Genomic DNA, 16,194 nt, shown 5'->3' on the forward strand with positions numbered 1-16,194 from the left:
GCTGTGTGCATGGGTATGTTTTGTTATTTATATATTATTTAACCTAAACTTATCTGACATCCAAGTGCAAATATTCCTAACAGCCCTCACTACGCAACTTGCAGCACCACAATGCTAGCTGCAACCCCAAACACATTACCCTCAGTACCCATTCCGAAGAGCAAACCATCTCCAAGGTTATGAATCAAAATAAACAAACTTTTTATTTATATACTCCTATCTGCCACAGGCTCACTACCCAACTTGTACCTCCACAATGCTAACTCTGATCTCTAACACATTTCCCTGAGTGCTCATTCTGAAGAACATACCCAGGTCATAAATCAAAAGAAACACACATTTTTTATTTATACAGAAATGGCTTTAGTAAATAGTCAATTATTTCTACATTCTGTAACAGCATCTGAATAATCTCAAAGATTTATCATAATCTACAACTGGAAAAGATATTCCATGCAAGATATTTAAAAACAATGGGAATCTTTACAGCCATTGGAAATTGAGCTTAGTAGGGTTTTTTTATTTTTTTATTTTGACCAAGTTGTAATGGATAGAACATTACAGTTATGTCATAGATGGACATTGATGCATTAGAATAAAGTAAAACACAGTTTTATATAGCTTATATAGATGGTATAGCGGACCATTGAGAGGTTCTGCTCCCAATGCTGAACAATGAAACACATTCTGGATCTCAGGAGAGGGAAATTACATCACATTTGCTGAAAGCCATGGTTTCCCTTTCTCAATATGCATGGGGACATTGTACAAGAAATCATTTTACCAACAATATTCACATGAACTCTTTGCAAAGAATGGTTTGCCTTCTTTAAATTTGTAGTATTAATCCATAATTGATTCAGTTGTAGACATTGTTTTTTTCCTAAATATTCATGCTTTCTCTCTACGAGAAATGTATTATATTCCTCAATGTTCATGAAGCCTGTGCATAGCAAAGATGTGATCTTCCTAATGGTTTGCTGAATATTTCTACAAGAAATCAATTATCTTTTTATGGGTTTGTAGGACCTCCAGGGCCAGACTGGGAATAAAAAGTAACCCTGGAAAATTTGGAGACCAGCCCTATTTTCCGTTCACTCAGTATAATGCGCACACCCTATTTTTCTTAAAGAGGATTACTGGGATACTCTATCCCCAAATATTTTGTTTCAAAATGATATTATATTCTTTTGTATTAAAAAAAAAAGTTCCAGAATGTTGCTATATGCACTCTAAAACCCCATTGCCTCCATTAATCACCCCTTTAAATTGCTGCAACCCACTGGGAAATCTCCTGGTATCCTTCTAGGCCAACCCAGCCTTGAGGACCTCCTGACTAGCAGCCCACAAGCTCCATAAAAGATCAAGGATCTTCTCTGCAAGGAGATTATCATGGGATTCCTTCTCTGTTTCTAACAGTTCATTTTAGCTCTGTAGAATATTTATTGTTCCACTAAGCATTCATGTGATCTATCTGCAATACGTGGTTTATTTCATTGCAGTTTTGAGTGACCCGTGTATAAGAAAAAGTTTCTCTTTTACACCTAACAACTTTTCAAGAATATCTTTTTCCTCCTAACCATGAAACCCAAAAATGTCCTTCCATGATTCAGATAAAGAGGCCTATTTATCAAATGTCTGTTGGACCTGATCCGACAGTGCGGATCAGGTCTGACAGATATTGTTGAATGCGGAGAGCAATACACTCTCCGTATTCAGCATTGCACCAGCAGCTCTTGTAAGCTGCTGGTGCAAAGCCGCCCACTGCAGACTGGCGGCCAATCGTCCGCCAGCAGGGGGGTGTCAATCAACCCGATCGTACTCGATCGGGTTGAATTGTGGTGATCTCTGTCCACCTCATAAGAGCAGGCAGACAGGGTTATGGAGCAGCAGTCTTCTATTATGTTTTTTGTTTCTCTTTGAATAGATCTCTGCAAGAAATTGGTTAACTGATTTAATATTAAACATCTTTCAAACAAGTTATTAAAGGGACATTAAACACTTTGAGATGGAAATATAAAATGATAAACTGTGTATATAAAAACCACTCTGCAGTATACTTTCATTATTTATTTTGTCCCCTTTTCCTGTAATTCCATTCTGAAATTGTGAGCTTTTCACCTCCTGTTAGAAATGGAAGTGCTGAACACTGTTATATTCCACACAGCCATTGGCTGCACACTCTAGTGACCTATTTATAACTGTCTCTAATTGGCCACAGCAGTGAAGGTAACCTAAGTTACAACATGGCAGCTACCATTGTTTTATAGACACTAAAACTTTGAACTTATTTTGTTAATATTTCAACAGCTAATGAAACTTTAAAAAATACATCTACATGTTATTCTCAGACTAATCTTTTCTTAGAATGCATTATTCTATCTAGCATTTATTTAGTGTTTAAAGGGACAGTCAAGTAAAAAAAAAACCTTTCATGTTTCAAATAGGGCATGTAATTTTAAACAACTTTCCAATTTACTTTTAGAACCAATTTTGCTTTGTTTTCTTGGTATTCTTAGTTTAAAGCTAAACCTAGGAGGTTCATATGCTAATTTCTTAGACCTTGAAGGCCACCTCTAATCTAAATGCATTTTGGTAGTTTTTCACCACTAGAGGGCATTAGTTCACATGTTTCATATAGATAACATTGAGCTCATGCACGTGAATTTACCATGGAGACAGCTCTGATTGGCTAAAATGCAAGTCTGTCAAAAGAACTGAAATAAGGGGGGAAGTCTGCTGAGGCTTAGATACAAGGTAATTACAGAGGTAAAACGTGTATAATTATAACTGTGTTGGTTATGCAAAACTGGGGAATTAGTAATTAAGGGATTATCTATCTTTTAAAACAACAACAATTCTGGTGTTGACTGTCCCTTTAATGTCCCTTTAAAGATGGCAAATTATATAAACAACATGAGCCATAGAATTTCAAATGGAAGTTCCAATTCCTTAGAAATGTTATTGTTTATATGTTGTTTGCCACATTATGCAAATCATTACACAGGAGAACAGTAGCAGCTAGAATCAAGAGACCAAAATCATGTTATCTGCAATAGAAGCATATGTAGATATTGGGATATAAGCTGAACTCAATTTATCAATTATATGTTGAGAAACAATGGCATTGTAGGCTCAAACTATCAGAAACAATTGTTCAGATAAGATAATTGAAATAAAGATATTGTTAAAACAAAACATAGACTTTGCAATAAGATAAAGCTTTAAAGGGACACTATACATCAATTTTATACTGCATGTAATAGACAATACTATAAAGAAGAATATGCACAGATACTGATCTAAAAATCCAATATAAAACCTTTTAAAAACTTACTTAGAAGCTCCCAGTTTAGCACTGTTGATAAAATTAGCCTGGGACACCAACTGAAAGGGGCTGAGAGCAGAACAAACCCCTCCCCTGCATATGAAAAGACCCATTATACAAATAGCAGCAATCTGAACTCTGTATACATCAGTATACATCTAAAACTTTGGGGCTTGGTTAGGAGTCTGAAAATCAGCACAATGTTATTTAAAAATAAGCAAAACTATACATTTTTACAAAAACACATCCAGATGGGCTATATAAATGGATCTTCTACAAAACATTTATGGAAAGTAAAATCTAGTGGGCAATGTCCCTTTAATGGGGCAAAAATGAGAGCTGATAATTTATGGGGACATTTGCAAATCCAGTCATTTTAGGGGCAATGTCATCTTCTGTAAAGTGTGTCTGTGATGTCAGTTTGAAGTTCTGTAGGATACTGGTAAGGAACAAAAAGAGTTCCATGCGCGCCAAGCCCTCGCCCAGACAAATCCGCTTACCTGGAATAATAGAAAACAATATTAAAGGGACATTAAACTCATAGTATATATCAGTAACTATGCACTGTGTAGAAAAAAAATGTGTGAAACTCATTTAACACTGTCTTTTTGTTAGCACAGGTCACAACGTTTTGCAAATCAAGAGCTGTTCAGGACATACATCTTGAAATTTCCGCTGAAATCCATGGTCATAGTCTCCTTTGCTATGAGCCATTGTGGATTTGATTTAAAGGGACAGTCAACACCAAAATTATTAGCATTTAAAAAGATAGATATCACGTTTACTACCCATTCCCCAGCTTTGCACAACCAACATTGATATATTAATAAACTTTATAACATTTAAACCTCTACATTTCTGCCTGTTTCTCAGCCACTATAGACAGCCTTTTATCACATGCTTTTTATTTGCTTTTCACAACAGGGGAGAGCTAGTCCATATAAACCATATAGATAACATTGTGATTACGCCCGAGGATTGTGGCAGACACTGCACTAATTGGCTAAAATACAAGTCAATAGATAATAAATAAAAAGTCATGTGATCAGGGGGCAGTCAGAAGAGGCTTAGATATAAGTTAATCACAGAGGTAAACATTATCGCCTAGATCATGAGTTTTGTCGGTAAGGCTGTGCGGTGCTAACGAGCCTTTTTTTCTTACCGCTCCCTTTAAACAACGCTGGTATTACAAGTTTTCTGCAAGCCGGCGTTAGCCTCAGAAAAGTGAGCGTTGAGCAAAATTTAGCTCCACATCTCACCTCGATACCAGCGTTGCTTACGGTAGCGGTAAGCTGGCTAAACGTGCTCGTGCACAATTTCCCCATAGGAAACAATGGGTCTGAGCTGGGTGAAAAAAAACCTACTAACACCTGCAAAAAAGCAGCATTCAGCTCCTAACGCAGCCCCATTGTTTCCTATGGGGAAAGAAAATTTTCGTCTGCACCTAACACCCTAACATGAACCCCGAGTCTAAACACCCCTAATCTTCCACTTATTAACCCCTAATCTGTCTCCCTCGACATCGCTGAGACCTGCATTATAATTATTAACCCCTAATCTGCCGCTCCGGACACCGCCGCCACCTACATTATACTAATGAACCCCTAATCTGCTGCCCCTAACATCGCCGACACCTACATTATATTTATTAACCCCTAATCTGCCCCCCCAACATCGCTGCAACTATAATAAATTTATTAACCTGTAAACCTAAGCCTAACCCTAACCCCCCCTAACTTAAATATATTTTAAATTAAACAAAATTAATTTAACATAATTAAATAAATTAATCCTATTTAAAACTAAATACTTACCAATAAAATAAACCCTAAGCTAGCTATAATATAACTAATAGTTACATTGTAGCTAGCTTAGGGTTTATTTTTATTTTACAGGCAACTTTGTATTTATTTTAACTAGGTACAATAGTTATTAAATAGTTATTAACTATGTAATAACTACCTAGATAAAATAAGTACAAAATTACCTGTAAAATAAATACTAACCTAAGTTACAATTACACCTAACACTACACTATCATTAAACTAATTACCTAAACTACCTACAATTAATTACAATTAAATTAAATAAACTAAATTACGAAAAAAACAAACACTAAATTACAGAAAATAAAAAAAGAATTACAAGAATTTTAAACTAATTACACCTAATCTAATCCACCTAATAAAATAAAAAAAGCCCCCAAAAATAATAATTGGAACAGCCAATAGAATGCGAGGTCAATCCTATTGGCTGATTGCATCAGCCAATAGGATTTTGCTACCTTAATTCAAGGGACACCATCTTGGATGATGTCATTTAAAGGGACCTTCATTCTTCGTTAGGACTTTGTTTGAAGAGGATGCTCCGCATCGGCTGGATTGAAGATGGACCCGCTCTGCTCCGGAAGGATGAAGATAGAAGATGCCGTCTGGATGAAGATTTCTGCTGTCTGGAGGACGTCTTCTGCCCCGATCGGATGAAGACTTCGGACCCTCTGGAGGACCACTTGTGCCTGGCTGGGTGAAGACGGCTCAAGGTAGGGTGATCTTCAGGGGGTTAGCGTTCAGGGTTTTTTTTTAAGGGGGGATTGGGTGGGTTTTAGAGTAGGGGTGTGTGGGTGGTGGATTGTAATGTTGGGGGGGATTGTATTTTTTTTTCAGGTAAAAGAGCTGATTACTTTGGGGCAATGCCCCGCAAAAGGCCCTTTTAAGGGCTATTTGTAATTTAGTATAGGGTAGGGAATTTTATTATTTTGAGGGGATTTTTACTTTATTAGGGGGATTAGATTAGGTGTAATTAGTTTAAAATTCTTTTAATTCTTTTTTTATTTTCTGGAATTTAGTGTTTGTTTTTTTCGTAATTTAGTTTATTTTATTTAATTGTAATTAATTGTAGGTAGTTTAGGTAATTAGTTTAATGATAGTGTGGTGTTAGGTGTAATTGTAACTTAGGTTAGGATTTATTTTACAGGTAATTTTGTACTTATTTTATCTAGGTAGTTATTAAATAGTTAATAACTATTTAATAACTATTCTACCTAGTTAAAATAAATACAAAGTTGCCTGTAAAATAAATATAAATCCTAAGCTAGCTACAATGTAATTATTAGTTATATTGTAGCTATCTTAGGGTTTATTTTATCGGTAAGTATTTAGTTTTAAATAGGAATAATCTATTTAATTGTAGTAAATTTATTTTGTTTAATTTAAATTATATTTAAGTTAGGGGGGGTTAGACTTAGGGTTAAACTTAGGTTTAGGGGTTAATAAATTTATTATAGAAGCGGCGACGTTGGGGTCGGCAGATTAGGGGTTAATAAATGTAGATAGGTGTCGGCGATGTTAGGGACGGCAGATTAGGGGTTAATAAAATTTAACTAGTGTTTGCGAGGTGGGAGTGCGGCGGTTTAGGGGTTAATACATTTATTAAAGTGGCGGCGATGTCCGGTCAGCAGATTAGGGGTTAATAATGGTAGGTAGGTGGCGGCGACGTTGGGGGGGGCAGATTAGGGGTTAATAAATATAATGTAGGTGTTGGCGAAGTTAGGGGCAGCAGATTAGGGGTTCATAGGTATAATGTAGGTGGCGGCGATGTCCAGTCGGCAGATTAGGGGTTAAAAAAAATTATTGTAGTGTTTGCGATGTGGGGGGCCTCGGTTTAGGGGTTAATAGGTAGTTTATGGGTGTTAGTGTACTTTTTAGCACTTTAGTTAAGAGCTTTATGTTCCGGCGTTAGCCCATAAAACTACTGACTTTTAAATGCGGTAGGAGTCTTGGAGGTAGAGGCTGTACCGCTCACTTCTTCCAAGACTCGTTATACCAGCGTTAGGCAAATCCCATTAAAAAGATAGGTTACGCAATTGACGTAAGGGGATTTGCGATAGCCTCGAGTCACGGAAGAAAATTGAGCGGTACACCTGTACCTGCCAGACTCGTAATACCAGTGGGCGGTAAAAAGCAGCGTTAGGACCCCTTAACGCTGCTTTTTTTACCCTAACGCCAAACTCGTGATCTAGCCGTATATAAATATAAACATGTTGGTTGTGCAAAATCAGGGAATGTGTAATAAAGGGATTATCGATCTTTATAAACAATAGAAATTTTGGAGTTGACTGTCCCTTTTAATCACATAATTTAAATTACAATTGAAATCACTAAATCAGTAAGACTCAATATAAATCATGGTTGTCTACATAAAGTCTCATTCTTGCTGGTTGTCCAAATCTTAATATTTACAACCAGATAAAGAATGAATTGTTAGAATAATAACTTTCGATTAGGTTTTCAATTTTATCAGATAATTTCTCATGTGGTTATATAACATTAGAAATACATTGATAGATCATTATAAAATTATTGCAAGGGGAACTTTCTCTTTTTTGATAGGTTAATCATTCATATTTGGACAACATTTCTACTGTACTATGCTGGAAAGAGGAAATAAATAGAACTATTTACATTTTTATTATTAAAGGGATATGAAACCCAAACATTTTCTTTTGTGATTCAGACAGAGAATACAATTTTTAAAAAAGTTTCCAATTTGCTTATTTTATCAAATTAACTTAATCCCTGTAGTATTCTTTGTTGAATAGATACTTGGGTAGGTGTTTTGAACACTTCATGGCATGAAATAGTGCTCAGTATGCTTTCATGTGAGTAAAACTCCCAACATTTATGGCTGTATCTCTGAAACATGACAAGCGGGGTGATGTTGCAAGTGGATAGTGGGCATGTCTGTGTGGTCAGTGGGCATATCTGGATAGTCTGTTGGAGTGCCTGGTGGTCAGTGGGCATGGTCAGTATAGTCCATTAAAACAGCAGAGGAAATCATACAATTTAGACAATATGGCTGTCTCAGTGGAACACAGCTAAGAATCCAGGATTGTCCTGTAGCAATTGGGACAGTTGGGAAGTCTATGGCAGTGTTTTTCAACCAGTGTGCCGTGGCACACTAGTGTGCCGTGAGAGATCCTCAGGTGTGCCACGGCAAACTGACAACAGTGTGACATATTTTTTAAACTTTGCTTGTTTTTTACTCCCAGTGCAGGGGTAGTTTGTAGGAGGCATGGCATAACAGCACAATACATATAGTATGTGTGTGTTTGTGTGTATGTGTATATATATATATGCTGTATTAGGCTACAATGTGTGATTTTTTTTTAAATTTTGGGATGGTGGTGTGCCACAGGATTTTTTAATGTAAAAAAGTGTGCCACGGCAAAAAAAGGTTAAAAATCACTGGTCTATGGGACCAACAAAAAAAAGTCATTTTTATAAAATAAATATAAGGAAGTATTTTAAAAATGAAGGCTCTATCTGAATAATGAAAGTCTAATTTAGACTTCCAATGTCATTAAATGAAAATTAAACCCAAGATATTTATTTTATGAACCAGATAGGGCATGCAATTTAAACAATTTTCCAATTTGCTCTTATCTAATTTTTTTTGTTCTCTTAAAGGGACAGTTTTCCCGTTTAATTTGTTCCCAATGATTCACTTTACCCACTGGAATGTATTAAGTTGTTTACAAGTATTTCCTTTACCCTTATATTGGCATTTTAAATCCTCACCTATTCTGAAATTTTCTGGCCTTAGGTCCAAGATAGATAAGCTGTGTAAACACAGCCAGCAGAAGAAATTACACTCCCAGTGGGGTATAGAAGAGATTAAGGTAATAAAATTATAATTTTCCAATGTTCTCTCTAAGTATTGGTCTTTGGTTTATGGACAGATATAAGATAAATAAGTACAGGGAGTGCAGAATTATTAGGCAAATGAGTATTTTGACCACATCATCCTCTTTATGCATGTTGTCTTACTCCAAGCTGTATAGGCTCGAAAGCCTACTACCAATTAAGCATATTAGGTGATGTGCATCTCTGTAATGAGAAGGGGTGTGGTCTAATGACATCAACACCCTATATCAGGTGTGCATAATTATTAGGCAACTTCCTTTCCTTTGGCAAAATGGGTCAAAAGAAGGACTTGATAGGCTCAGAAAAGTCAAAAATAGTGAGATATCTTGCAGAGGGATGCAGCACTCTTAAAATTGCAAAGCTTCTGAAGCGTGATCATCGAACAATCAAGCGTTTCATTCAAAATAGTCAACAGGGTCGCAAGAAGCGTGTGGAAAAACCAAGGCGCAAAATAACTGCCCATGAACTGAGAAAAGTCATGCGTGCAGCTGCCAAGATGCCACTTGCCACCAGTTTGGCCATATTTCAGAGCTGCAACATCACTGGAGTGCCCAAAAGCACAAGGTGTGCAATACTCAGAGACATGGCCAAGGTAAGAAAGGCTGAAAGACGACCACCACTGAACAAGACACACAAGCTGAAACGTCAAGACTGGGCCAAGAAATATCTCAAGACTGATTTTTCTAAGGTTTTATGGACTGATGAAATGAGAGTGAGTCTTGATGGGCCAGATGGATGGGCCCGTGGCTGGATTGGTAAAGGGCAGAGAGCTCCAGTCCGACTCAGACGCCAGCAAGGTGGAGGTGGAGTACTGGTTTGGGCTGGTATCATCAAAGATGAGCTTGTGGGGCCTTTTCGGGTTGAGGATGGAGTCAAGCTCAACTCCCAGTCCTACTGCCAGTTTCTGGAAGACACCTTCTTCAAGCAGTGGTACAGGAAGAAGTCTGCATCCTTCAAGAAAAACATGATTTTCATGCAGGACAATGCTCCATCACACGCGTCCAAGTACTCCACAGCGTGGCTGGCAAGAAAGGTTATAAAAGAAGAAAATCTAATGACATGGCCTCCTTGTTCACCTGATCTGAACCCCATTGAGAACCTGTGGTCCATCATCAAATGTGAGATTTACAAGGAGGGAAAACAGTACACCTCTCTGAACAGTGTCTGGGAGGCTGTGGTTGCTGCTGCATGCAATGTTGATGGTGAACAGATCAAAACACTGACAGAATCCATGGATGGCAGGCTTTTGAGTGTCCTTGCAAAGAAAGGTGGCTATATTGGTCACTGATTTGTTTTTGTTTTGTTTTTGAATGTCAGAAATGTATATTTGTGAATGTTGAGATGTTATATTGGTTTCACTGGTAAAAATAAATAATTGAAATGGGTATATATTTGGTTTTTGTTAAGTTGCCTAATAATTATGCACAATAATAGTCACCTGCACACACAGATATCCCCCTAAAATAGCTAAAACTAAAAACAAACTAAAAACTACTTCCAAAAATATTCAGCTTTGATATTAATGAGTTTTTTGGGTTCATTGAGAACATGGTTGTTGTTCAATAATAAAATTAATCCTCAAAAATACAACTTGCCTAATAATTCTGCACTCCCTGTATGTATATGTACACAATGGGATAAAGTAATGAGATCTGATTATACCTACAAGCTCAACACTTTTTTTAGGTTGTGGCTTCAAAAACACAAACAGCAAAACTACAAGTTTTGCGGTACGGCTATACCGTTGAAAAATTGTCTATTGAGCACGGAATATGCAGGTCTCCCGTATTACAAGTTGCGGCAGTACAGTTATACCGCAAGCATTTTAGCCTTTACGCAAATCTCCATTTCGCACGCAAAAAATTACTTCTGAGTGCGGGATTTTCATTGCTCCTGTATTACAGGTTATGCGGTCCAGCTATAACGCTAGCGTTATAGTCTATACCGCCACAATGCATTCCACTATCTGAGACCAGTAGGTATGGATTTTGCAAAACAAAAATGTTTCACAAAACTCATAACTAAAATGTTACAAAGTACACTAACACCCATAAACTACCTATAAACCCCTAAACCGCCAACCCACGCATCGCAAATACTATATTAAACCTATTAACCACTAAACTACCAACCCCCCACATCGCCAACACTTAAAAAAAACTATTAACCCTTAACTGCCGGCCCCCAACATCACTACTACTGAAATAAACCTATTAACCCCTAAACCGTCGGCCCCCACATCGCTACTACTAAACTAAAATTATTAACCCCTAAACCACCATCCACCACAACGCAATAAACCTAATTACACTATTAACCTAACACTCTAACATAAACCCCTAGTCTAAATATCCCTAATCTGCTGCCCCTCCACATCGCCAACACTAAATAAACCTATTAACCCTTAAACCGGCGGTCCCCCAAATCGCTACTACTATAATAAACCTATAAACCCCTAAACCGCCGGCCCCACATCACTACTAATTAAATAAAACTATTAACCCCCAAATCGCAGACCCCTCACATCGCTACTAATAAAATAAACCTATTAACCCCTATATCACCACCCCCCACAACACAATAAACCTAATTAAACTATTAACCCCTAAACCGCCATCCCCACAATGCAAATAACTAATTTAATCACTAAGCCCCCTAACCTAACACCCCCTAAATTAACCTCAAGTATATAAAATAAATAAATACTAAGTTAAAATAAAAATAAAAAATCCTAACATTACTTAAAAAAAAGCTAAAATTAAATAAATAAATCTAAAATTACAAAAAATAAATGTCTAAAATTACACAAAAATATAAACCAAATTATCAAAAATAAAAAAAATTAAACCTAATCTAATACCCCTATAAAAATAAAAAAGCCCCCAAAAATAAAAACACCCCCTAATCTAACACTAAGCTACCCATAGCTCTTAAAAGGGTCTTTTGTAGGGCATTGCCCTACAATCCCCAAACCCCCAAAATAAAAAAAATTAACACTAAAAAAACCTAAGCTATGTATTTATGTAATTGGGGTTAATTTAGGGGGTGTTAGGTTAGAGGGGCTTAGTGATTACATTAGTTATTTGCGTTGTGGGGGGTGGTGGTTTAGGGTTTAATAGTTTAATTAGGTTTATTTTGTTGTGGGAGATGGTGGTTTAGGGGTTAATAGGTTTATTTTATTAGTAGCGATGTGAGGGGTCGGCAATTTAGGGGTTAATAGTTTTATTTTATTAGTAGCGATGTGGGGGCCGGCGGTTTAGAGGTTTATAGGTTTATTATAGTAGTAGCGATGTGGGGGGCTGCCAGTTTAAGGGTTAATAGGTTTATTTAGTGTTGGCAATGGGGGGGGGGGGTATTTAGACTTGGGGTTTGTGTTAGGGTGTTAGGTTTTAACATAACTTTCTTTTCCCCATAGACATTAATGGGGATTGCGTTATGGCGATCACCATTCCGCAATCGCAGTTGTTAGTTTTTTTCTAACACTTTCTCTCCATTGATGTCTATGGGGGAAAACGTGCACGAGCACCTCAAGTCAGGCCTTGGGTTTTGTACAGCTCATTTTTTTGCGTTATTTACGTACCCGGTTTGGCGCACAACTTGTAATCTTGGTCAAAGTTAATTATTTCATATACACAAATAAACCTAAAAGGCAAATTCTAATACAATTTATACTCTGCAGTTGGTAAAAAAAGTAATTGGAAACACAAACAGAGAAAAACAATTTTACAGTATATTGTCCCTTTAATATCATTTGATTAATATCATTTTAAAAATGTTGATAATAAAATTAAATTATAAAGTTGATTAAAATTGTATGCTCCATCTGAATGATGAGAGAAAAATGTTTCATGTGCCTTTAAAAAAATGAATCTTAGTAATGTAGAAGCCTAATCCAATACTTATTTTATTAATAACACTCAGATTCTGTTTTTAATTCTCAGTTCTCCCAAATTTCTTTGAGATCCTGGTCAGGAGAGACAGACTGATCATATATTGTGACATGTAAAAGAAAGCTAGAGTGGAAATATATGTTAAGAGAGAGAGAGAGAGAGAGAGAGAAGTGCACTCACAGGAACGAACAACTGGCTCAATAACATTGTTAGCCTGTTCTATGGCGATTTACCACCTGGGTGCATCTTTTTAGCCCAGTAATGCTTTTCACGGAGTAGAACTTTCCTGTAGTATATCAGTCTGATCCCGCCTATTATGGTCAGTCCAGCGCCGAAATACCAGGCAATTCCTCTCTGATCAAGAAACTAAGCAACCCCAGACGATCGTTTCGGCCTTCATTGGGCCTCGTCAGTGAGGTGTAGCTACATTTCTCTAAGTACACTGAGCAAGGAGTATATATATATATATATATATATATATATATACCGGTGGCCCTCGGTTTACGTCGGTTCAATTTGCGCCATTTCAGAACAACCTTTTTTTTCAGTCATGGAACTGCTATTGAAATGCATTAAAAATCAGTGCACTAATTAAAATAGCCAGTAGGTGGAGCTGTCCGCTTGTGTTTCAGCAAAGTTAAGCTAGTTTAACAGCCTGAAATTGATCACAGATCAGACCAGAGCTATCGAGCAACATGTTCTAGCAGGCACTTCTCTATTATCTTCCTGTCCAGCAGCTTGAGGTGAGGGTGCCTAACTGCTTAATCACTGCAGATTGAAATGCATAGAATAGGTGCAGAACCAATATTATCTAACATGCTAACAATGCAGAGAACTGATGGCAAGTAAAAAAACGTTTTTGTTCATTAAACTTAGTTTGATGATGATGTAATCTGTTGTGTAATTATTTTATTAGGTAATGTTTAGCAGATGTTTTTGTTCATTAAACTTAGTTTGATGATGATACAATCTATATTATTAGGTTTATAATGCTGTTTAGCATTTAAAGTCTTCATTTCAAACCTTTAAAAATAATGTATTAGGTGTTACTTATGACAATTTTGAGAGGGGCCTAGAACCTAACTCCCTCACTTCCCATTGACTTACATTATAAACTGGGTTTCAATTTACAACGGTTTTGATTTACAACCATTCCTCCTGGAACCTAACCCCAGCGTAAACTGAGGGCTACCTGTATATAAATTTCAAAAAGCCTTGAATTATGCATTCTCATTAAAACAGTATAGATTTTACCTATGGAAAATGGCATGAATGCATCACTTTTCTTAAAGCAACCGGTGCCATCCAGAAAGTGACCAGGATTGAATTTATATGGTGTTGAGAATTGTTTTGGATCTCTATGAACAGTGCAGAGCAGGGGGTAGACATCAGTACCCTAGATTTAAGGAATACAGCAAAAGAAAAGTAAATGGACTAGTATCTCTCTTACATTTTACAAAATCATGTTTCTTATTTGTCCATTTGGTTAATTCCATCATGGATCCCATTTTATCATTTTATAGATGAAAAAGGCTATGAATACAGCTTGAAACTAAAATGCATCAGCCAGTTTTCGGTGACTCTATACTTACATAGTAACATAAGTAGATGCGATTAAAAAAAATGTAACCTATACAAATCTAATATAGTTACAATAAAAGCTCCAGTTAAACTCAAATTAATCCCATAAAAAAGGTTACCCCAATCAATCATATCCCTGAATTTTGTTTCTAGACAGAAATGTAGCTAAACCATTTTTAAATGTATCTAAGGTATTAGCATTTACTACCTCCTTAGGTAATGAGTTCCACAATTTTATTGCTCTTACAGTGAAAAAGCGTTTATGTTGATGGAGATTAAATCCCTTTTCCTCCAGCCTTAAATTGTGACCTCGACCTCTTGTCACAAACAATTTTCCTAGAATAAACAGAGCTTCTGCCATCTCTGTATATGGGCCTTGAATATATTTAAATAAAGTAATCATGTCACATCTCAAGCGCCTCTTTTCTAGATAAAACAGACCCAGTTTGGCTAGCCTCTCCTCAAAGCTTAAATTCTCCATTCCCCTTATTAGCTTTGTGGCCCTTCTCTAAATGTTTTATAAGTCTGCAATGTCTTTTTTTTTTTAAATCGGTCACCAGAACTGCACTCCATACTCAAGGTGAGGTCTTACCAGGGATTTATATGCCCTGCATTGTGCACCCATCTTTAGCTTGTTATCTATTACTACTCCCAAATTCCTTCCCAGGGGGTTAAACATATAGACTTGCGGGCTGGTAGTGCAAAAATGGCATGCTCTAATGAATTCAAACTTTTTCTCTGCTTATGCAAAACTGTGAAGACGATTAACTACCTTAGGTTAAATCACTAGACTGTAACAATGTAAACCAATTATTTTAATGTAAAGTATAATATTGTACTATATTAATTGAGATTATCACAGTCTATCCATAATATAGATATATAGATATAGATATATTTAATGAAGGAATGGGGAATGGCACCTTGGGTATTGTATAGCCTCTGAAGTTAGTGTCCTTAATAACAGTGTGTGGTACATTTAAAGGAATAATGTCACTAAATCTCTGGATCTCATGGATCACAGCATCCATATACGGCATCTTGCTCCGGTCTTCAATATTTGGGCTTCGGTTTCGTCCAATCACACTGTCAATTTCTTTGTGCAACTTGTCTATTATAAAAAAAACAAAAAAAACAAGTGATGAGTAGTTTAGGTGATTATGTTTTGTCAGTTACTGATTTGTTTTCTTTGGATGATCATTGTACTATCTCTCAGATCTGACCTGCTGTCAGAAGTGGGTATAAGGCTTATAAAGGGACTTCCTGAACTGGATCTGAGGTCTGATGTGGGTTAATAGGGGACAGAGGAGTTTAAAGGCCTTCGTCTGATGTAGGGACATGAGTGACAGAGAGGCTGCAGGACCAGCATCTGATCTGAGGTCTTATGTGGGTAAATGGATGACAGAGAGACTGCTGGACCAGCATCTGATCTGAGGTATGTGTGGGTAAGTGGGGGACATGGAGGCTGCAGGACAGTATCTGATCTCAGGTCTAATGTGGGTAAATGGATGACAGAGAGGCTGCTGGACCAGCATCTGATCTGAGGTCTGTGTGGGTAAGTGGGTAACAGAGAGGCTGCAAGACCAGGATCTGATCTGAGGTCTTATGTGGGTAAATGGATGACAGAGATGCTGCAGGACCAGCATCTAATCTGAGGTCTTATGTGGGTAAATGGATGACAGAGAGACTGCTG

General features: G+C 36.9%; 1 protein-coding gene across 1 annotated transcript in view; it reads right to left on the minus strand.

The window, feature by feature from the left end:
* Positions 1-425: 425 nt before the first annotated feature.
* LOC128636470 (cytochrome P450 2C8-like) overlaps positions 426-16,194 on the minus strand; it is a 36,933-nt gene continuing 21,164 nt past the window's right edge. Inside the window, exons 4-6 of the mRNA XM_053689483.1 lie at positions 15,425-15,612; positions 14,175-14,316; positions 426-3,828 (exon numbers count right to left, since the gene is read on the minus strand). Of these exons, the coding sequence (XP_053545458.1) occupies positions 3,647-3,828; positions 14,175-14,316; positions 15,425-15,612 (512 nt within the window). The 3' untranslated portion in view covers positions 426-3,646. The remainder of the gene's footprint in view (positions 3,829-14,174; positions 14,317-15,424; positions 15,613-16,194) is intronic.

Source organism: Bombina bombina, chromosome 7, assembly GCF_027579735.1.
Source record: "Bombina bombina isolate aBomBom1 chromosome 7, aBomBom1.pri, whole genome shotgun sequence".
Lineage (NCBI taxonomy): Eukaryota > Metazoa > Chordata > Amphibia > Anura > Bombinatoridae > Bombina > Bombina bombina.